This window comes from Grampus griseus (genome assembly GCF_964374135.1).
Source record: "Grampus griseus genome assembly, chromosome: 11".
Taxonomy (NCBI): Eukaryota; Metazoa; Chordata; class Mammalia; order Artiodactyla; family Delphinidae; genus Grampus; species Grampus griseus.
The window spans coordinates 77,857,534-77,879,346 of NC_139005.1; the positions used below are offsets into that span (position 1 = coordinate 77,857,534).

Below are 21,813 nucleotides of genomic sequence, written 5' to 3' on the forward strand. Positions count from 1 at the left end.
CAAAGACTGAGGTTTCTTGAAAAAAGCAATTCTGCCCCAAGACCGCCCTGCCTAAATTTTCAGTTGCTGAGCTGCCCTGCAGATTTCAGGCTCAAGCCTGTAACATCAACTCTTACCTGAATCTCTAGCCTGCTGGCCTGCCCCACAAATTTTGGACTTGTCTGCCCTCACAATCTTGTGAGCCCATTCAGTAAAATCTGTCTGTCTCTGTCTGTCTCTCTCTCCATGTTATACGTATATGATATAATCTGTGTGTGTGTGTGCCTGTGTTTTTGTGTGTCATGTGTCCGTGTGTATATACACAGAACCTCCTGATCCTGTTTCTCTGAAGAACCCTAAATAATACAAATTCACTTTGAAGAACAGTTTGGCAATTTCGGGAAAAGCTGAAGTTGAACAAGTTCTAGAAAAGCTAAAGATAGGCGTGGTCAATTTCAGATCTAGGTACGCAGCCTGCAGTCCCTCTCAAAGGGGCAGTACTGGCATTGTGGTCGGGAGCTGTAAAATGAGATGAAGGGATGGAACTTCTCTACGTTAAAGAGTGTGGGGTGGCGTGGGAGACAAATATGGCAAAATGTTAGAATGTGCTAAATCAGAGATGGAGTGTGTTTCATGTTGCCACATTATTTTCTGCACTTTTTCTGTATGTTTGACATAGTCTGAAACTCTAATAAAAACAATTTTAAAGCAACTTCTGTTAAGCATGATGGCAATGGAAGTGGCCCTGACTGGTAGGCCAAATGCACTAAATCAAGCTCAAAGTAGAAAAGACAGTCTCAGCAGAGAGCAGGGATGGATGAGGAGAGGGTTGAAGGAGAAAGGAAATAACTCGAGGACCCCAAAACTTTCAGAAGTCCCTTCGCGCACAGAACTTCCTTTAGTTTCAAAGATGGTTCATTCATCGTTAACCGGCAAAGGAGAGCATACACATTTGGCAGATTAAATGAGATCCACAGACATCACTGGTCATCTTGACCTTCATTGCTTAGTTAAGGCAGTGTTTGCCCAGTTTCTCTGCTGTAAAGGTACTGTTTTCTCTTTTCCTAGAAGTTTTTGAGGATCATCTTGGAAAATATGATAAAATAAATGGTTAACTTGCTGTAATATCAGTGGAACCCTTTGATGATTATTGCAAGTGGGATTTATGAGAAGCTGGGAGAAGACAGCACATAGCAAGGAAAAACTGTGTAAGGATTTGAGTAGGACCGAGGTAGGAAAAAATAAAAGATGTTGCTTAGTCCCTTGTAGTTCACTTTTTTCTACTCTGCCTTCCTTTCCTTGCCTTGAAAGTGTTTTTTCTTCTTCCTTTTGTTAACTGGGTCCAGTTAGTTCCACATGGGCAGGAACCAAGCCTCTATTTGTTAATCTCTGTATCCCCAGAGCCTGTAATAGAGTCAGTGATAAATAGATGCTTACTGAAGAAAAGGAACGAAAGGGGAGAGAAGAAAAGGGAAGAGAAAAGATGGGAATAAAAGAGGAAATAACTGACCATAACAGATTATCAATGTATTCTTTAATATTTATTTTATGTTCCATACACAATTAACTTATTATAGGTGGAAGCAAAAGAAAAAAAAAGCCACATACCATTGGCAAGGTTTTCCTTCTCTGAAAGCATCAACCTAAATTAAGACTAGAAAGAGCAGCGATACCTTATGCTTAACAAATGTAGCATCTTCAGCGGAGCTCCCTGTTTGGGAGAAGAGAAACAAGCATTAAGACTGCAGTTTCAAGGCTTTATTGCTTTCCTCACCTATACTTATACTGTAGTATGCCTGTGGGATCATCTAGATCAGAGCTGAGTCTGGTCATCATTTTCTTCCATGTGTTCATTCATTCACTCAATATCGGCAAAGTGAAACACTGCCTTGGGTGTTATCCAGTTGAGTGAAGGGCTAGGGCCAAACACTGCGGGCAGGAATCTGCAGGCAGAAGGGTCAGCGGCCTGTTTGGCATCCCATGGACAGATATGTGTGGGCTTGGCATGGCTAGATACTTCAAGGGTTGTGCTTCAGAAAAGCAAACTTGCCTGCCCCCTCCTTGCGAGAACAGCCTTGCATGTAGAGGAAAACTGGTCTTCGAGCTTGGTTGCCAGCTGCTCAGGGTTGTTCCATGCCAGTGCTGGGAACGCTAGTTGCCTAGCTGTGCTAGCACCTGGAACCCTTGCAGAGAGAGGGCAAGGAGCCACCAAGCCCAGCAAGCTTACTACCAAGCAACCCACAGACAGCCACAGGAATGGCCCCGCAGACACTTTTGTTTGTCTCACCACACTCAGTCCTCATCTAGCAGTAACCAAATACTGAATTTTTGTTTACCTTGCACTTAAGGAACTTATAGTAGGATGTCAAATACATGTACACGAATACCACAATACAGAACGATCTATAACATGTACTATGTGAGTAGTCCAATTATTACGAATAGAGGAGTTTTTATGCCTTCTCATAGTTTTGGCCTCAGGTTAAACATCACCTCCTCAGAAAAGCCTTCTCTGACTTCCAGAAGGAAGTCAATTCACTAAACGCACACTTGCTGAATTACTGATTGCTTTTGAAATTTTCATTACATGCAAGATTCACTGCAGTCATTTTGCCACAGCTGTTTTCCTCCAAGGATTTATGGGTTCAGCAGTTTTGCGTGCATTTCATCTGAGGATGCCTAGCCCTCTTTGAGGGTAAACTTTCCATCAGAAAGGTTTTGCTGTCTTCTCTATTTTTGTAAACTGGAGCTTTGCCTCTACCCTGGCCACTCACTGACAGTGAAACCATTGTAGGGAACATTCTGAACAACCTGTTTTAGATATTTAGCAATTTTTGGTATATTCGTCATTTGGCAGTCTGGTCTTTAGACAAATTTAGGCAAAATAGAACTTCCTTATCTGAGTTGGTTTCACTTTCCACCATACCGTTTCTCTATCTCCCCGCCCAGTTCACTTCCTTTCAGCACATAATAGTTGTAATTATTTCTTTGCTTTTTGGTTGGGTTTCTCCCACAGATTGTTCCTTCCTTTTGGAACAGTTGCATCCACAGCCCCTAGAATAATGATCAGCACGTTGTGACACAATATATATTTGCTGAATAAATGAATGAAAGTTTCAAGAAGGAAAGGATCTCTTTTAATTATTAACTAATTTAGTCATCCCAAACCTCAGGAGGTAGAGACTACCGTTGGCCCCACTATACAAATGAAGAACTCAAAGTCAGAAGGCCCACGAAGGAACTTGAACTCAAGCAGTGCCTATTCCAGAGTCCACACACTTTGCGCTAAACTACCTCTAGTAGCACAGAGGCACCCATGTTACAGAATGACTTGTACAGAGATACATGGACATAAAGGAAAGAAATATACATACATAAATAGAATATTCCTAGATTGATATTTTATATAGTAACAAATCAAGAAACAACTTAAATCCCAACAATTAGGGTATATCTAAATATATGATAAATGTTATGCAGCCATTAAAAATATTGACACTGAAACATTCCTAAGAAAGAGAAATTATTTTTACTGTAATGTTAAGTCAAATAGGATAAAAATTTATATATTATTCCAACTATATCAAAATACATACACTTATACATAGAGAAAAGAGATGATAACAAAATTTAACAGTAGTTATTTCAGCATTGGAATTATAGTTGATAAATACCCCAGGACAATGAAAGGTGATAATGAAGCTGGATAACATATTGATATACAGCCTAAAATGGAATGAGTGTAAACAGATGGCATATAAGAGGTTAGGCAAAATTGTAAAAACTAACCTAATTGTTAGAGTAGAATTTCTGAGTGTGGCAGAGACCACTCTGTGTTCACGTTGCCTTTTTCCTCCTGTGCACTGACAAAGCACATTTCCCAGCCTCCATTGGACTTAGGTGAGGTCATGTGACTGTGTTCTAGCCAACAGAATGTGGAAAATGATGTGTATTGCACTAGGGAATGAAATGTAACAGCAACAAATGAGTTAATGAACAAAATCTTTTTTTCTCTAAAATAGAGGGTAGCTGGTGTTAAAACAGGATAGATGGTGTAGAACCATGTGACAGAATAACTAATGGCCTGGGGAAGTTTAAGAGAAGTCTTCAGACCTAAAGTGCCCATTTGAATTGGATCATGGAGATAAGAATTTTCCAGGCAAAGCAAACAGGAGAAAGGATTTCTAGATGGAGAGAGTATCATGTGTAAGTACATGGAGTTGTAAAAAAACAAAAACAAAAACAAACATGGCCTGTGATTCAAAGGCCAGCTTTGTGGTTTGTAGGACAGAACGGAAAGACATAAAGCTGGAAAGAAACTTTGGGAAGGAACTTGTTTTAGGCCGCTGGTAAATGGGAACCAAAAAAAGGTAGCAGAGTAGTATGTCCAGATTTTCATTTTATTTTGGAGAAGGGGAGGTTAGAGATACTTCTAGCAACAAGGTGGGTAACAGATGAAAAGTAGAATAACAAGCTTATTTTTAAAAATTTGATTCACTGGAAACATTTGAGGGGTGAGGGGGATGGAGACTGTACAGCACAGGAGACTGTGGGAGAAGTTCTATGTGGTTTTGTTCTGTTTCGTTTGTTTTTTTTTTTACATCTTTATTGGAGTATAATTGCTTTACAATGGTGTGTTAGTTTCTGCTTTATAACAATGAATCAGTTATACATATACATATGTTCCCATATCTCTTCCCTCTTGCGTCTCCCTCCCTCCCACCCTCCCTATCCCACCCCTCTAGGTGACCACAAAGCACCAAGCTGATCTCCCTGTGCTATGCAGCTGCTTCCCACTAGCTATCTGTTTTACATTTGGTAGTGTATATATGTCCATGCCACTCTCTCACTTTGTCACAGCTTACCCTTCCCCCTCCCCATATCCTCAACTCCATTCTCTAGTAGGTCTGTGTCTTTATTCCTGTCTTACCCCTAGGTTCTTCATGACATTTTTTTTTCTTAAATTCCATATATATGTGTTAGCTTACGGTATTTGTCTTTCTCTTTCTGACTTACTTCACTCTGTATGACAGACTCTAGGTCCATCCACCTCATTACAAATAGCGCAATTTCGTTTCTTTTTATGGCTGAGTAATATTCCATTGTATATATGTGCCACACATCTTCTTTATCCATTCATCCAATGATGGACACTTAGGTTGTTTCCATCTCCAGGCTATTGTAAATAGAGCTGCAATGAACATTTTGGTACATGATTCTTTTTGAATTATGGTTTTCTCAGGGTATATGCCCAGTAGTGGGTCGTTTGTGTTTTGAGAACAGTGAAGTCCCCTTTTGAACAGATTAACTTCCAAGTGCCTGTATGATTAGAAATTTTACTCAAAACTCACCACTGCCACCTTGTGGAAGTACGGCAAAGAACCGAACTGTGTTTAAAGTCAGTATTTAACACTGGTCAGCTAGCTGAGGGGTTCCCAGCTTTTTACCCGCAAAGGGTTTTATTATCTACCCTCCCCCCAAACTGAATCTATGATTTATGAAGCTAAAAAACATCATTTATTGACAATTTTCTTTCCCATTTTTATAAATCAGATACATATAAATGTCAATCAGAGCTTCTGATCCATGATTATCAACTAGTATTTGTATTTTGAGTTGATTTCATTCTAATCAAAAGCAGAGAAGCATCAGGTTTTCATCATTCTTATACAGTCCCTGTTAAATAAATGTACGATTTGTTAGTTGTTTTGTTTATTTTTTAATAATACAAATAGTTTGCAAAGCCTCAATACTACCTGCAAAGTGATCCAAGTCTGTGGCCTGTGTTTACAAATCATGGATCTAATCCAGTGGTTTTCAACAGGGGACGACTGTGCCCTCCAGAAGACACTGGGCAATGTCTGGAGATATTTTGGTTGTCACAACTTGGAGGGAGGGCGTTGCAACTGGCATCTACTTGGTAGAGGCTGGGGATACTGCTACAATACATCCATTCTACAATACAAAGGGCAGTCCCCACAACAAGAATTGTCTGGCCCCAAATGTCACTAGTATTGAGGTTGAAAACCCCGATCGAGTCCAATCCCTTCATTGTTATCAGCGAAGAAACTGAGACCCAGAATGGTCACATGACTTTTCAAATTAGGCAATACATTCAAGGGTTCCAGAAATAGAACATATAAAAAGGCATACAGGACTTGAACAGACATTTCTCCAAAGATATACAAGTGGCCAATAAGCACATGAAAAGTTGCTCCACATCATTAGTCATTAGGGAAATACAAATCAAACCCACAATGAGACGGCTTATTATTATTAGGATTACTAGGACGACTATGATAATATTTTTTAATGGTAAATAAGTGTTGGTGAGAATGTGGGGAAATTAGAAATCTCATACATTGCTAGTGGGAATGTAAAATGGTGCAGGCATTGTGGAAAGTAGTTTGGTAGCTCCCCAAAAAGTCAAGTACAGAATTACTGTATGACCCAACAATTCCACTCTTATATTGGAAGGATCAATCCGTGATAGCGTAAACATCCTCCACCTTCTGCTATAAGTGCAGTATAAAGACTGTAGCGGGCCTCTGCTCACAACGCAAAAGAAACAGATGGAGCGGGAGCCCACCACACCATGTTCTAGACTCCATGTAACCTCATCTGAAATATATTCTGTACTTGACTTACTTCGGTGCGTTTCACGTCCCTTAGCCTATCTAGTCTTGCTTCTCCCACTTCCCCTGAAGTGGGTTGACATGAGCATTGAGCATTACAGAACAGAGAGAAGGCGACCGTGTCAGAGGAGACCTCCCAGCACAGATTCTGTGGGAAAGTGAGGAGGAAACCCGAGAGCCCCAAATTCGTTCTCCCAGGTGTACGAGGACAAAGGAAGCCCCCACTAGCCAAGTTGGCAAGACATCACGTCCACTCTACAGGGTACACAGTGCACCCTCGAGGTAGGTGAGCAAACGAGAAACCAGAGCCGCCTCACGGCATTTGCAGCCTCGCAGATATCCTCCCGTTGGCTTGGAGCAGCCGGTTTCCCAGAGGCCCGCGCACTGCCATGGAGGCGCGCACCCACTCGGCGCAGCTGGTTGCCAGGAGACATGCCCAGCCACCTCCTCCAATCAGCACGCACCTCTTTGCGTCCAATCACAGAAGCCAGAAGAGAGGTAGTCGGAGGTGAAAGGTCACGCTGCTATTTGGCGGCCATTTCTCTGGAAGCTACGCGGCCGGGGACCCTGCTGTGGCTACTCCAGTCACGAGGGTCGGACGACAGCTGGGTCGGCGGCGAGTAGCCTGCAGCATTTGCCCACTACTGCAGCAGTAGTCGCGATGGTAAGGAGAAAAAGAGCGGCCAGCGTCCCGTGAGAGAGAGAGGGCGGGCGACCAGCCTTGCCGGGCCTGGTGGTTGGTTCGCGCGTTTCCCATTCATCCGCGTGAGGCGCGGCGCGCCGGGTGGCCAGCCCCTTTCTCCCTGCTCTGGGTGTCTGAGGCGCGCCCTCCTTCCGAAGCGCTCCCCTCCCCAGGAGTGCCCCTGCCCCCTTCCCCGTCTTCGTTTTGTATCCGAGCCTGAGGTGTCCTTGCTGCCTGGGGCCACAGGGCTGGGGTAAAAATGCAGCGGTTTTTCACGTCCCATTTATCACACTCCACAATCCGCTTTCGTCCCGTGAGGTTGGGGGGCCCTGCAGCCCTTTGGAATACAGAGCCCAGGCTTTGAGCATTCTCCTGTTCGTTTAGCAAAGCTTTACTGAGCGCCTGCCGCCTGCCAGGGCCAGGTAACGTTCTAGGTGCTAGGAATATAGGATAAAAAGTACTGATGCGGACCCTGCTCTAGGTTAACTCAGACATTAATCAAACAACGATAAATACATAATTTCGAATAACGTTAACTGCTAAGAAGGGAGCAAACGGTGCTGTGAGGGGGCGCCGAGGTACGTTAGAAGAGTGGTTACAGGTGGCATCCCTTGGAGGAGGGATTGAACCTGAAATCTAAGAGATGTGGAATGCAGCCCCGTGAAGAGCAGGAGGAAGCGTGTGTACCTCAAGCTCAGGGAACAGGAACACAGGCTGTGAGGCCGGAAGGAACACCTGACTAGCTGGAGGAATTGAGAAAGCCACAGCCGCCTGCAGGAATAGTGGTCATGAGATGGGGTCGGGCAAGACCTCTTAGGCCGTTTTAGGAGGTCTGGGTTCCACTCCAAGTGCAGTTGGAAGCCATCGAGCATTTTAAGCAGAGACATGGTATGATAAAAATAATACTTGCCATGTGGCTAATAAGTTGGAGAAAGATGAGTGAAAACTGGAGACCCATTTGAGATCACTGTGAATGTGCTTATTCTAGAGGGTTTAGTAGCCAAGGTTATTGGTTTTCTTTCTTTGGCCGATGAGTGAGCAGATGAGGAAAGGAAGAAAAGTCTGAATTCACTGGGGGTACTACCGGTTAGCTGAATAAACAAACATTAAGTGATTGCCCATATGTAGGAGGCACTGCAAAGTCAAAGAAGACCCAGTCCTAGCTCCTGGAATTCAGTTGAAGATCGTGGAGCATGATCTGTCCCTGCCTCCTCCTGTAGCCTCATACAAAACTAATTTGTGTGTCCCTGAGATCCCTTGTTCATTCACTCTTCCCTCCTTTTACATAGGTACCCCCACCCCCACCCCACCAGATCAGCCCTTTTCCCTCTGGAAATACCTCTCATCCTTTAAAACAGAGGCATTACTTATATTTCAGGCAACTCTTCCTTTTCTTTTAACCTGGATTGTTTGATTGTTTGGTACCCTTGTACATAGCATATCTTCTCTTACTACATTGCAAAATAATTGTCTATTTGCATGTGTTTTGGCCCTCCCCCCTCCCACTGTGGGCCTGAGGACAGGGACTGTTATCTGCTTTTTTTTTTTCTTTTTTCTGCCTTTACCTTTGTTTCTTTATGGCCTTGGAACAGTGAGTGATGCATATTAGGTGTTCAGTGTTTCTTAAGTGAACAATGAATACTTCTACAAGTCTTGATGGATTGAAGGTGAAATTGGCTAACTGGGTATTTAAGTTTCTCTGATGCTCTTCAACAAAAGTGAAAATTATGTAATAATGTGAGAGGGAAACAAGAGTTTTGCTTCATTTGGATACTATAAAATATTGCTGATTTGATAGAGAAGAGAGTAGGTAATGGAAGCCAAACTAAGGAAAAATAATCAATTGGGTTCTTTTTTTGTTCTTTGTGCAGAGTTTGCCCCTCAATCCCAAACCTTTCCTCAATGGATTAACAGGAAAGCCAGTAATGGTGAAGCTTAAGTGGGGAATGGAGTACAAAGGCTACCTGGTGTCTGTAGATGGCTATATGAACATGCAGGTAAGCTGAAGAGTTACAAAGATCATTAAATTGTATTTATTTTTCTTCACCTGACTCCTCAAAGGTTTAGTGTGACTTACAAAGTTGTAATTAGTTTAATTGACAAACACAGAGCAAAATTCAGGAATAAGTCAAGGCCAAGGAGGGTGTTGTAACTGTGATAACTATGTATGAGACATATTAAAGCAAAATTCAAGCACGGATTTGACTCCTAGCGGTTAAAAGTAAGAAGAGCTCAGACATTTGATTCACAATGCCATAAGACAAATACACTAGAGTTCGCAGAAAAAGCAAAACTTTTCCCAGCACTTAGCTCTGAGAGAAACTTTTCCAGTGAAATTCTTAAGTCTTTTGATGAATGCTAAATGTACAACATCAAAGTAATTTGATAAAAGCAATTTTTTTTTTTTTTTTTTTTTTGCGGTACGCGGGCCTCTCACTGTTGTGGCCTCTCCCGTTGCGGAGCACCCGCTCCGGACGCGCAGGCTCAGCGGCCATGGCTCACGGCCCCAGCCGCTCCGCGGCATGTGGGATCTTCCCGGACCGGGGCACGAACCCGTGTCCCCTGCATCGGCAGGCGGACTCTCAACCACTGTGCCACCAGGGAAGCCCGATAAAAGCAATTCTTGAGGGAGAAGACAGACTGACCAAAAGAATTGATGAACTGGCTACTTGTCTATTAAACTAGCTTCTGTAAATGTTTCAGCCACGTTTTGTTTTTTGTTTTTAATTGAGGTAAAATATATATAGCAGAAAATTTACCACTTTAACCATTTTCAAGTGTGCAACTCAGTGGCATTAACCGCATTCACATGGTTGTGCATCCATCACCATTATCCATTTAAAGAACTTTTTCATCATCCCGAAGGGAAACTCTGTACCCATTAAACAATAACTCCCCATTCCCTTTGCCTCCTGGTAAACACTGTTCTTTTTGTCTTTATTCTAGGAACCTCATATAAGTGGAATCCTACAATATTTGTCCTTGTGTGTCTGGCTTATTTCATTCAGCATGGTGTTTTCAGGGTTCATCCATGTTGTAGCATGTATCAGAATTTCATTCCTTTTTATGGTTGAAATATTCCATTGTGTGTAGCGGTCCCTCAGTATCCTTGGGGGATTGGTTCCAGGACCTGCCTGGTATACTGAAATTCACAGATGCTTGAGTCCATACTTGGCCTTCCGTATCCGTGGTTCTGCATCAGCTTGTTCATGCGATCTCAAACCTGTGTTGTTCAAGGGTCAACTCTACCTCATTTTAATCGTTCTTCTGTTGGTGAATATTTGAATTGTTTCCACCTTTTGACTGTTGTGAATAGTTCAGTGAACATAGGTGTACAAATATCAGAGTCTCTACTTTCAGTTCTTCTGAGTCTATATTCAGAAGTGGAATTGCTGTATCATACAGTAATTCTTTGTTTAATTTTTTGAGGAAGTGCCAGACTGTTTTCCACAGCAGCTGCATCATTTTACATTCCACCGACAATGTACAAGGGATCCAGTTTCTTAACATCCTCACCAACACTTGTTATTTTCTGTTGTTTTTTTTAATAGTCATCCTAATGAGTGTGAAGTGGTATCTCATTGTTTCGATTTGCATTTACTTAATGATTAGTGATGTTAAGATCTTTTTATGTGCTTATTGGTCATTTACATATCTTTGGAGAAATGCCTGTTCATGTCCTTTGTTCATTTTTAAATTGGGGTGTTTGGTTTTTTTGTTGTTTAATTCAATAGTTTTCAGCCAGGTTTTTGAAGAAAGAGTTTGAGGTTATATTTTCCTGAAGCGCAGGTATTTATGTGACTGATTAATGGCTGATGAGTGAACTTTAAAGGGTACCTAGATAGGTGGTCAAACCAATCATGACTCCCAAGTATTCCAAACTGATAGTGCAGTAGGCAAAGTACTAACAGGAGCACTTGTAGGCCCAAAGCTGACATTTTCCTTAATTTAAGAGTTTACCACCTGAACAGACAATGCTCAGGTCCCCAAAGTTCTTATAGAGCATGGTTTTGGTCTGGAAAATTCCCTAAGCAGGAATCATTTACCAAGGCCATAGAGAAATCTGAAGACTATATCCATTGTGCTGAAAATGTTCCAGACTTAGATAGTGGTGATAATTACATAACTTTATGAATATACTAAAAACCAGTGACTTGTATACTTTAAAAGAGAATTTTATAAAGAACTATATCTCATTAAAAGAAAGGGATAAAGAATACCCACCAAATACTTGGTTTTAGAAGTAATATGGCTTCCTAGTGAACCTGCCAGAGTTATGAAATGTATCTCTGAGTAACTAACCGCATTGGTGATGCTTTTGAGTTTGTTCACTCAGTGATTATTTACTGAGAGCCCCTATGTGCCTGGCACTGTGAATACACCAGTGAACAAAAACAAAAGTCCCTGTCCTCAAGAAGTTTGTGTTTTAGTGATGGGAGATGGTAATATAATGTGATATGGTATCAGGTAATGATAGATGCTATGGAGAAAAAGCAGAAATGGAAGAGGGTGACAAGAGTGTACAGTATTAGATAGGATAGCCAGGGAAAGCCTCTCTGAGGAAGTAAATTTAAACAGAGACCAGAATTGAGTGAGCAACTAAAGAGAGTGTTTGGGGAAGGAGCATCCCAATCTGAGGGAACAGCAAGTTGCAAAGGCTTTGCGGCAGAAACATGCTTTTTCTTTTCAAGGCACAACAAGAAGGTGAGGGCAGAGTGAGTTACAGGAAGTATGATAGAAAGATTGGAATGGTAGTCATGGAAGACCTTTTAAGGGATTGTAAGAATTTTGGATTTTATTTAAAATGTGATAATATACAAACAGCTCATACAACTCAATATCAAAAAAACAAAACCAAACAACCCAATCAAAAAATGGGCAGAAGACCTAAATAGACATTTCTCCAAAGAAGACATACAGATGGCCAAAAGTCACATGAAAAGATGCTCAACATCACTAATTATTAGAAAAATACAAATCAAAACTACAGTGAGGTATCACCTCACACTGGTCAGAATGGCCATCATCAAAAAGTCTATAATAAATGCTGGAGAGGGTGTGGAGAAAAGGGAACCCTCCTACACTGTTGGTGGGAATGTAAATTGGTGGAGCCACTATGGAGAACAGTATGGGGGGAGTTCCTTAAAAATCTAAAAAATAGGGCTTCCCTGGTGGCGCAGTGGTTGAGAGTCCGCCTGCTGATGCAGGGGACACGGGTTTGTGCCCCGGTCTGGGAAGATCCTACATGCCGCGGAGCGGCTGGGCCCGTGAGCCATGGCCGCTGAGCCTGCGCGTCCGGAGCCACGGCCGCTGGGCCTGCGCGTCCGGAGCCACGGCCGCTGGGCCTGCGCGTCCAGAGCTTGTGCTCCGCAACGCGAGAGGCCACAACAGTGAGAGGCCCGCGTACCGGGAAAAAAAAAAAAAAAAACCTAAAAAATAGAGTGGGCTTCCCTGGTGGTGCAGTGGTTGAGAGTACGCCTGCCGATGCAGGGGACACGGGTTCGTGCCCCGGTCCTGGAAGATCCCACATGCCGCAGAGTGGCTGGGCCCGTGAGCCATGGTCGCTGAGCCTGCGCGTCTGGAGCCTGTGCTCCACAATGGGAGAGGCCACAACAGTGAGAGGCCCGCGTACCACAAAAACAAACAAACAAACAAAAAATAGAGTTACCATATGACCCAGCAGTCCCACTCCTGGGCATATATCTGGAGAAAACACTAATTCAAAAAGATACATGCACCCCAGTGTTCATAGCAGTACTGTTTATAATAACCAAGACATGGATGGAAGTAACCTAAATGTCCATTGACAGATGAGTGAATAAAGAAGATGTGGTACATATGTATCACACACACACAATGGAATATTACTCAGCCATAAAAAGAATGCAGTAATGCCATTTGCAGCAACATGGATGGACCTAAAGATGATCATACTAAGTGAAGGAAGTCAGACAGAAAATGGCAAATATCATATGATATCACTTAAATGTGAAATCTAAAATATGATACAAATGAACTTATTTATAAAACAGAAACAGACTCAGAGACAGAAAACAAACCTATGGTTACCAAAGGGGAAGGAGTGGGGGAGAGATAAATTAGGAGCTTGGGATTAACAGATACACACTGCTGTGTATAAAATAGATAAACAACAAGGACCCACTGTATAAAACAGGGAACTATAACTATATTCAATATCTTATAATAACCTATAATGGAAAAGAATCTGAAGAATGGGGTAACTGAATTACTTTGCTGAGCACCTGAAACTAACACAGTATTGTAAATCAGCTATAGTTCAATTTTTTTAAAGTGTGGTAGAAGGCCTTTGGAGCATTATTATAATTTAGAAACCAGTTTAAATGTTGGTGGTGAACATCTGCCGGAAATAATCACTTTAAAAAAAAATTAGTTGACGTTAATACATTATTTCTGAGAGCTATTGCATACAAAACTAATTGTTGGCAACAATTTCAGACAAAACCATATCCCCTGAGTATAAGAGGTTATTTTTTGTTCTCTATAGGAGAAGGAATAATATCCAGTAGCATTATTAATTCATTAACATGTTTTAAATGCCTTACCTTATATCCTCTCTAAGACCTATTTTTCTTTCCCTTTGCCCACTTGCCTAGTTAATGAAGGAAACTTCCCTGTTTCCTTTCTATCTTGTTCATTTCTTTTGTGAGTCCCAGTAGCACTGATTGTAATTTTTTTAAATTATAAGTAAAGTTTATTATCTTTATGTAAAAGGAAAGCTAAACATTTTGATGTAAAATTAGAAATAATAGAGTTCTCTAAAGTAACTATAAAGGTCACTCTTAATTAAATCTCCTCTTAAGAACTTATTTTTTTCCTGTTTATTAGCACATAATTTTTAAAAATTCTTATTCAGTTCTTTAGTTTGGTTGTTGACTAATATAAGAGTATTTGGTATTTTAGCCATAGCTTTTGTACCCTTTGGGTTCCTCAATATGATATAATGCTATTACTCTGAGAAAAGTTAACGTCTGTTTCTTTAGACCTGAATTATTCACAGCTTATTCATAAATTGGAGACTGTCTTCCTTGACATGTTGTTTTAATGTTTAATAGAAAGAAATATTACATTATTGAGATTTAAAAAATTGTGTTGAAATGAGCTTTATTATATATCAGTTCTACATCCATCAATGTTAACTTTACTGAATGTTTATATGAAACCAAAAAGTACTACAGTAGTAATAGAAAACTAATCTTCTAATTATTGTAGGTAAATGTGAGTCATTGGTACCGAAAGTTCTCTGTTAATAAGTTCTCTCACCAATATTAGGTGTATAATACTATTTTCCTCTTGTGTGATTATACTAATATATTTTCTTTTTATTTAAAGCTTGCAAACACAGAAGAATACATAGATGGAGCATTATCTGGACATCTGGGTGAAGTTTTAATAAGGTAACAAAACATCAGTAGTTTATATAAGGAGTTACTGGTGAGCAGTAAAAATACCTGTTTAAATAAACTATTAGTGCCCCAATCTCAGAATTACTTTTTTTTAATCACTATTAATTTTAACATAACATTCTACAACTAGACTTCAAGATTCTTGAAATTGTTAAACTTGTCAAAGCAGATTTAAATATTTGGGAGTTGTTCATTCTTAAGGTTTTTCTAGTGTTGATATTAAACTTTCTAGCTCTTAACTGTACCTTTTTCAGTGGTTTTAGTTGCAAGAGCTTGGTTTTGAATTTTAGGTGGGTCTGGCTGCTATTAGGGATTCGTATTACACTTATTTTCTAGAACTAGCTTCACATCTCCAAATTCTAGTCATTATTCCCTTTGGAAGGTCATAAAGATACCATTTTATAACAACTGCATGGTATAAAAATGAGTGTCATGTGCTCTTTAACAAACCAAAGGTAAAATTTTTTTTAAAAGAGAAAGAAATGATGTATTGTAATTTTAGCATTAATATTTTTGTAATGAAAAAATCTAATAAACGTAGTAATTCAGATCTTATATGGTTTCTTGTTGGAACAACAAAATGGACTGTTTTTCTGTTTACAGGTGTAATAATGTCCTTTATATCAGGGGTGTTGAAGAAGAAGAAGAAGATGGGGAAATGAGAGAATAGCATCTTTCGGGGGGAATTTTTTTTATATATATTTGTAGACAATAAAGATTTGTTTGTTTTTCAACTTGACTGTGAGCTATTCATATTCAGATATTTACATGCAGAGCTCAAATGTTGAAACAGTTGAAAAATTATTCACAGAACTAATGCTTTAAAAGCCACCCAACTTTATTCAAGTTGGTTTTCATGTAAGCCCAATGCTGTATTTTTTTTCTATAAGGGAAATTTATTTATATGCTCTATAAATGTTTATGAAAGTCAATTTTATCCCTTGTAATTGTATATTAACTGAGACCTTTTAAAAGCAACTGTTTCTTTTAGAGTTATTTTTGAGCCACTTTTGACACATATAAAGTTAAATATTTTATTAGAGTTAATATAGACTTTTACTTACTAGTCAATAAATTACATGTTAATTCTATATCAACGTGAGCTAAATGATATGCACATTACAGCTAAAATTGAAACGTCACCTGAAAATTAAGATGGTTTTGAGTATAGAACACAACAGAAATTGTGAACTGACATGTAGGCTGAAGACATACTGTTTGTTCACTTAAGAGAATTAAGTTTTCTGAACAGAACCCCTTAATGTGAATTAAAAATCAGTCTCATGGTTGGTTATGTCTCATTATGTTCTCATGAGAACATAATCTAGTAGTTTTCATTTAAGTTTTAAACTCCTCAAATCAGTATTTTAGAGTTGCACATTGTTAAAATGTATACTCCACAGTGATAAAATTGACACTATGAACTTTCCTGTGGACTGGTTGAAAAAAAAAAAGATTATTTAAAGTCTTAGGTTGTCAGAATGCCATTATTGCACTTAAATGGTCATTCACCATACAGTTACATCAGTAAGGTCACTTTGGATGTGTATCCCCACCTGGGACAACAGAAAGTATAAATGTTTAGCTATATGGAATAATGGTTAGGATGTGGATAATAAAGGTCTTCAACAAAAGAAAATAACTCCCATTTCCAATCCTAAGAGCCTTTTAGAGTAAGGACCTGTCTTCCTGAAATTGGTTAGGCCTGTGTGTGGGGCAGAATATTGCCATTACTGAAAAGCAAAAATCTGCAAAATATGCCTAAAGCATTCTGGTTATAAATGTCTTACTGCTCCTATTCAAGTGAAAAAATATTCTTCCTCCAGTGATTTTGTTCTTGTATCCTTGACTAAAAGTAGTTCACGTTTGTTAGCAGATGGAGGTTTTGAGCGGTACATAAGTTGTCTTCCCAGCTGAAACAAAAGAAAAAGTAGTTAATATTTTCATATAACCATTTTCTATTGAAGTGTAACTAAAATACTAATATTAACTTGATTTTTCTGAAGAATAATATAGTTTAAAATAGTAAATAATCTCAATTACAAAGGGATTGATAACCTAATGGATGTCCAAATGCAGGCAAAGTTAAGTAACGAATGGAGCACCATGGTATGCAGAAGACAGGGCAGTTAGGTTTTATGGGCAAGTGGGAGGATTTAGATAAAGTCATCAGATAGCTTGTGTTTCAGGTATGCTAAGCTTAGAGAAACTCCATGTTTGAGGCCAACACTTCATTTCTCAGTAACTGCCATAGCTAATTTCTACTCCATTGGTTCAAAGAGACCACTTTCCTCTGTTAAGCCACAGCTGACTGGCATTTAAAAATCCTGTTAGGGCTTCCCTGGTGGCGCAGTGGTTGTGGGTCCGCCTGCCGATGCGGGGAGCGCGGGTTCGTGCCCCGGTCTGGGAGGGTCCCGCGTGCCGCGGAGCGGCTGGGCCCGTGGGCCATGGCCGCTGGGCCTGCGCGTCCGGAGCCTGTGCTCCCCGGCGGGAGAGGCCGCTGCGGTGAGAGGCCCGCGTACCGCAAAAAAAAAAAAAAAAAAAATCCTGTTAAACAAAACCTTGAGAAAACCATGTACTATTTTCTTAGGCACGAGAAATCCTGTTGGCTCTTGGTCCCACCAGGAGAGGCTTAGGAATACCCCAGTTCATACCTATTTATTCTCTCTGGAGCATATACTCAAGTATATCATACTAATCTTTCTCTTTGAGTCTTTTCTCCCCCTTCTCCTTATTCATTTATTTATTTTTTGTTTTGCCTTTATATCTGAATTTGTATAAATTAAATGTATAAGAAAACTGTTCTGTTAGACATGAAATTTGATGGGACATTTCCATTGTGCCTCAAAAGGGGCACCAACCCTGTGTGTGACTGTCCCCTGCATTGCAGAATGTTTGACATTCCTGACTCCAGAGAACTAAATAGCACTAGCAGTCCTCCCCTCATTATAACAACAAAAATATCCTTAGACGACTGGAATCCTTGAATTCCTTTCCTAATGTCATATTTTTTCCCTCACTGGTGATGATCTCCTTTGATAACCTTTGTTATTAATTTCTGTCTGGGAAAATTGCCAGTGATGAAATGTCCTAAATGTCCTCTGAAAGAGTAAAATCTTCTTTCAGAGGTCTTCATACATTGTTGACTTATCAACATTCTTTCTCCAATTTTCTTCCAGATTTAGTTTTCATTCTCATTTTTAGTCTGTTAATTCAGTAAGCATTTATTGAGTGTCCACTATGTGCCAGGCATTGGGGATACAAAGATCATAAAACTCATTCATGGTCTAAAAGGAAAGATGGATATATTAAAAAATAATCACTTTAATTTGGTGAGTTTAGTAAATAATAGTATATACATGTAGCAGGGTGATGAATGGTTCTCTCTTAGAAGAAGAGAAGTTAGAGTTGAACTTCTCAAGAGAAGCAGAGTTGAACGATAAGTACAGACCCTTTTAAAGATGAAATGCTTATTTAAATAAAATTAATCATCACTTTTTGACATAGTACATATTAACAGTTACCATACTTCAGAACTTTAAGTACTTACCTCAAAGGCTGGTTGTGAGGCACAGAAGCATTCACTATAGGTTAGCTGTGACTATGGTGAGAATCAATGTCCATATTAGCTTTGCAGTTAACTATGAGATTGCCTTCCTGGAACATACTTCAGACTCTAGCTCAGAGGAGGGAGAGTGGCATATGGAAACAAAAGGCTCTTCACACCTAGGGGGAGTCATAGACCACGTGCACTCTGTGACTGCCCAATTCTAAACTTACTGAACAGATAATCTTGAAATATGAAGAACCTTGGCTTCTGGTCAGATTCTGCTGCTAAATCTGAAGTGACTCTGGGTAAATTATTTTAACTTCAACTATAAGTCTCATTATTTTTACAGTGTGAGGATTAAAAGACCCTTCCAGTAATATGTAATTCACTTACTATTATTTTTTAAATTCTCTAGTTTCATGGCACCTGGAGCTAAAGAAAAAGAGGAGAGGGGAGAGGTTTCTTTTACCAAAAAGTCTAATGGAGAACTGTAGAACCAGTAATTTGAATCATTCTAAAAGTAGCAAGGAACCAGAGAGAGATCAATTTAAGCTGTTAGCAATCTTACTGAAGTTTAACCTGGATAAATTAGATGAGTTAGGTATTTTGTTTTTGCACCACAGAAGCCCTCACACATTGATGTAGTGGAACCTATTAATAACAAAACACAAACCTTTTTCTTTGGTTGTGCTCCTGCTCTTTCCAGAGCAGTTTTTAGCCTTTCCTCCTGGTGTTTTTGTTTTTCTTTCACTTTCTCTTCACGCAACCTGTCAAGAGGGGAAGACATTGTTCTAACTATAAATCACAGAAAGTAAAAAAGACCTACATCATTACTATTTGGTAAAGAATTATGTAAATATTATAAAGTTTCCTTTAAGGTTAAATGAAAATAATACTTCATCTTCACCCAAATCTATGGGTTTTGAATATTCAGGTGAAATTTCAACAACAAATCCTGTTTGTGTTGAAATGGGAAGAAAATGCATGTCACCATTTTGGAAGAAGTAAAATCTATCCAAATCTTGGTCTAAAACAAGCACCTCAGCAAAGCTTTCTCATCACTCCATTTACAGTTCGGTACTTCGCAGTTAATCCGTATGGCAGCCACTTGAATTAATTTCCAGCTATTTCCCCCTCTTTTTAAACCTTTTTATTGAAGTATAATGTGGAGAAAAGTACACAGATCACAAGTGTATATAGTTCAATGGATAACCACAAAAACATACTTTCCAGTAAATCTTTTTGAATGTTATCCTCAAATTAAGGCCAAGAAATAGTATTTGTCTTTGTTCTCTTCAGAGTTGTTATGAGGATAAAATTAAATGAGCTGACTTAATGCAAACTGTCTAGTCCAATGCCTGGTACAGAATAACCACTGGACAAGTGATAGCTTTTGTATGGATGTATATAATTATCAATATAACATTCACTGAACATTTTTTATGCAAAATTAGGTGTTACGTTAGGTGCCTCCAAACCATGGGAAAAATCCAGTAAAATTCTCCTTTTGATAAGAAAAGTAATTGGAATTAGGTTCATGTATCAGTACTGGAAATAGTAGTAATTACAAGATGCAAATGCTCTTAGTATAATTAGTCAAAGGTCATCTTCTGGAAGGAGTGATTTTCATTTATGATTTCTTAAAAAAATTGCTTCATATTCAATAAAATCCCATCAGGATCACCTTAATATATTCTGGACTTTGTTTTTATATGGAGGAAACCATATCCCCCCCACCCCAGTAACGTAAGCAGTAACAAAGTATCTAATATTAATGGCTACTCTTTGAGTACTTACTATATGCCAAGCATGCTTTAGCGCTTTACATAGATTATTTAATTTAATCCTCACAACAACCCTGTGAGATAAGTTCCATTATTACTGCCATTTTACAGATAAGGAAACTGAAACTTAAGAGAGGTTGTGTGGCCTGCCTAAGGTCACAAAAGTTGTAAATGGCAGAACCTGGATTGAACCCAGGCAGGTCAGCTCTAATGCCCATGCTCATAGCCATAGTTCTAGTATGCCTGCCAACATGTTTTTTTGCTATAACAAGAACATTATTCCACCTATAAGCATTCTCTATATGCTACATTATACTAGGGATCATATTATATTTATAATAATCATTGCCTCAAAGGTAGTATGTACATAAAATCCTTATTTAACTTGGTATGGAAATTTCTAAATCAGTGAATTCTCCGGGAAAGGCCCCAAGCTAGGCAAAGATGTGGGGACATGGGGGCTGGGCAGGGGTGGAGGTGAGGGTGGTGGTATGTGTTCCAGGGATGGCAATCTTCATGAGATTATCTTGAGGAATAAATGAGTTAATGAGTAAATGTGATGTATGTTAAGTGTTGGCAGTTAGGAACTGAGGAAAACCCTCATTACATGGCTCTAACTTTCAAACAATTCCTTCATAGGTTGAGTCTCCCTGTAGTTTTCCAATGAAAGGCTCCTAATTCTAGTCTTGGGCCCTTCACCACAAGTATAGTTCTCCTTCTACATTATAGCCCTTTGAAAATTTTCATGTAAGTAGTGAATATTCACTCTGAAAATTCACTTTTTCAGGCTAGAAGGACCCCTTGCCCATCCGAAACTATGTCATTTGCCCCTGATGAACTCTCTCCTTCACAGTGCTCGTTTTACCATTGATAACGAGATGTTTATTTCGTAAGAATATGGATGTCTCCACACTAAATAATAGCTCCATGAGGAGGGCAGGGCTGGGTTTGATTCCACTGTGTCTCTATATTGCGTATAATAGAGACTTGCTGTATAATAGACTTCCTTAATGTGTGTGGAATCCAAGCAAAACAGCTTCTCATTAAGTCTTTCACTACATTTATATCGTAAGACAGTGACTGTACTTTTGCCGTCGTTCTTTCTGTTTCATCCTCTCAATTGCCTCCACGGTTTCTTTGGGAATGGATTCAATGAGATCACTCAGTTCCACCAGGCGAGACTCTACTTTTACCAGCTTTTGAACTGGGTTGAGGCTGCCAACCTCAGCATCTCCAATGCAGACTTTGTATACTTGATTAATTTTTTTACTAAGAGAGTCTATCAGTTTTTCCTGAGGTTGAGAAGAAAAGGAGAGCAGAAAACATAAAATTTCATTACTATTTTCTTGTTCATTCAATAAACGTAAAATTCCCTTTTACTATATTATAATGAAAAAGGCTTTTATGTTCTTCTAAGTATTTCCTTTTTTAAAAGAAAAACTTTAGTACAACATAGAACAGTGAGAAAATGCAGCATTGAATTTATGTTATAATTTATAGTCAGATCATTACTATAGTAACACCTTGGATTATTTTCTTTAAAAATATTTCAGTCTAGGTATAAAAATAACTTAATAGGACAGATTGTCTTTTTGCTTGAATGTTTTCTGTATCATTCTCATTCAAGTAGACACTACATAAACATTTTAAATCCTTTTTTTCCCCACTCTAACGCATTTCCTAGCAGCACAGTGTGTGAGCTCCCTTTTTTGCCCTTACTATTCTAATTTGCTAAAAC

The 21,813-nt window shown here is 39.3% G+C and overlaps 2 protein-coding genes across 2 annotated transcripts in view; one reads left to right on the forward strand and one right to left on the reverse strand.

Moving 5' to 3' along the window:
- Positions 1-7,130: 7,130 nt before the first annotated feature.
- SNRPF (small nuclear ribonucleoprotein polypeptide F) lies at positions 7,131-15,475 on the forward strand. Its single transcript, XM_082666778.1, has 4 exons — positions 7,131-7,278; positions 9,168-9,293; positions 14,668-14,732; positions 15,345-15,475. Exons 1-4 carry the CDS (start codon positions 7,276-7,278, stop codon positions 15,409-15,411), a joined length of 261 nt encoding a protein of 86 aa, XP_082522904.1. The 5' UTR covers positions 7,131-7,275; the 3' UTR covers positions 15,412-15,475.
- Positions 15,476-16,540: 1,065 nt separating this feature from the next.
- The window catches only part of CCDC38 (coiled-coil domain containing 38), a gene marked incomplete at both ends in the record, with an annotated part of 41,228 nt that continues 35,955 nt past the window's right edge, over positions 16,541-21,813 (reverse strand). Inside the window, 3 exon segments of the mRNA XM_082666179.1 lie at positions 16,541-16,654; positions 18,965-19,058; positions 21,162-21,367. Of these exon segments, the coding sequence (XP_082522305.1) occupies positions 16,541-16,654; positions 18,965-19,058; positions 21,162-21,367 (414 nt within the window).

What these genes read in the sequence shown, in the direction of transcription:
- SNRPF (XM_082666778.1), top strand. An exon ending in ATGGCTATATGAACATGCAG is followed by an intron (nt 9,294 to 14,667) that starts GTAAGCTGAAGA and finishes TTTTATTTAAAG; the next exon opens with CTTGCAAACACAGAAGAATA. An exon ending in CTGGGTGAAGTTTTAATAAG is followed by an intron (nt 14,733 to 15,344) that starts GTAACAAAACAT and finishes TTCTGTTTACAG; the next exon opens with GTGTAATAATGTCCTTTATA.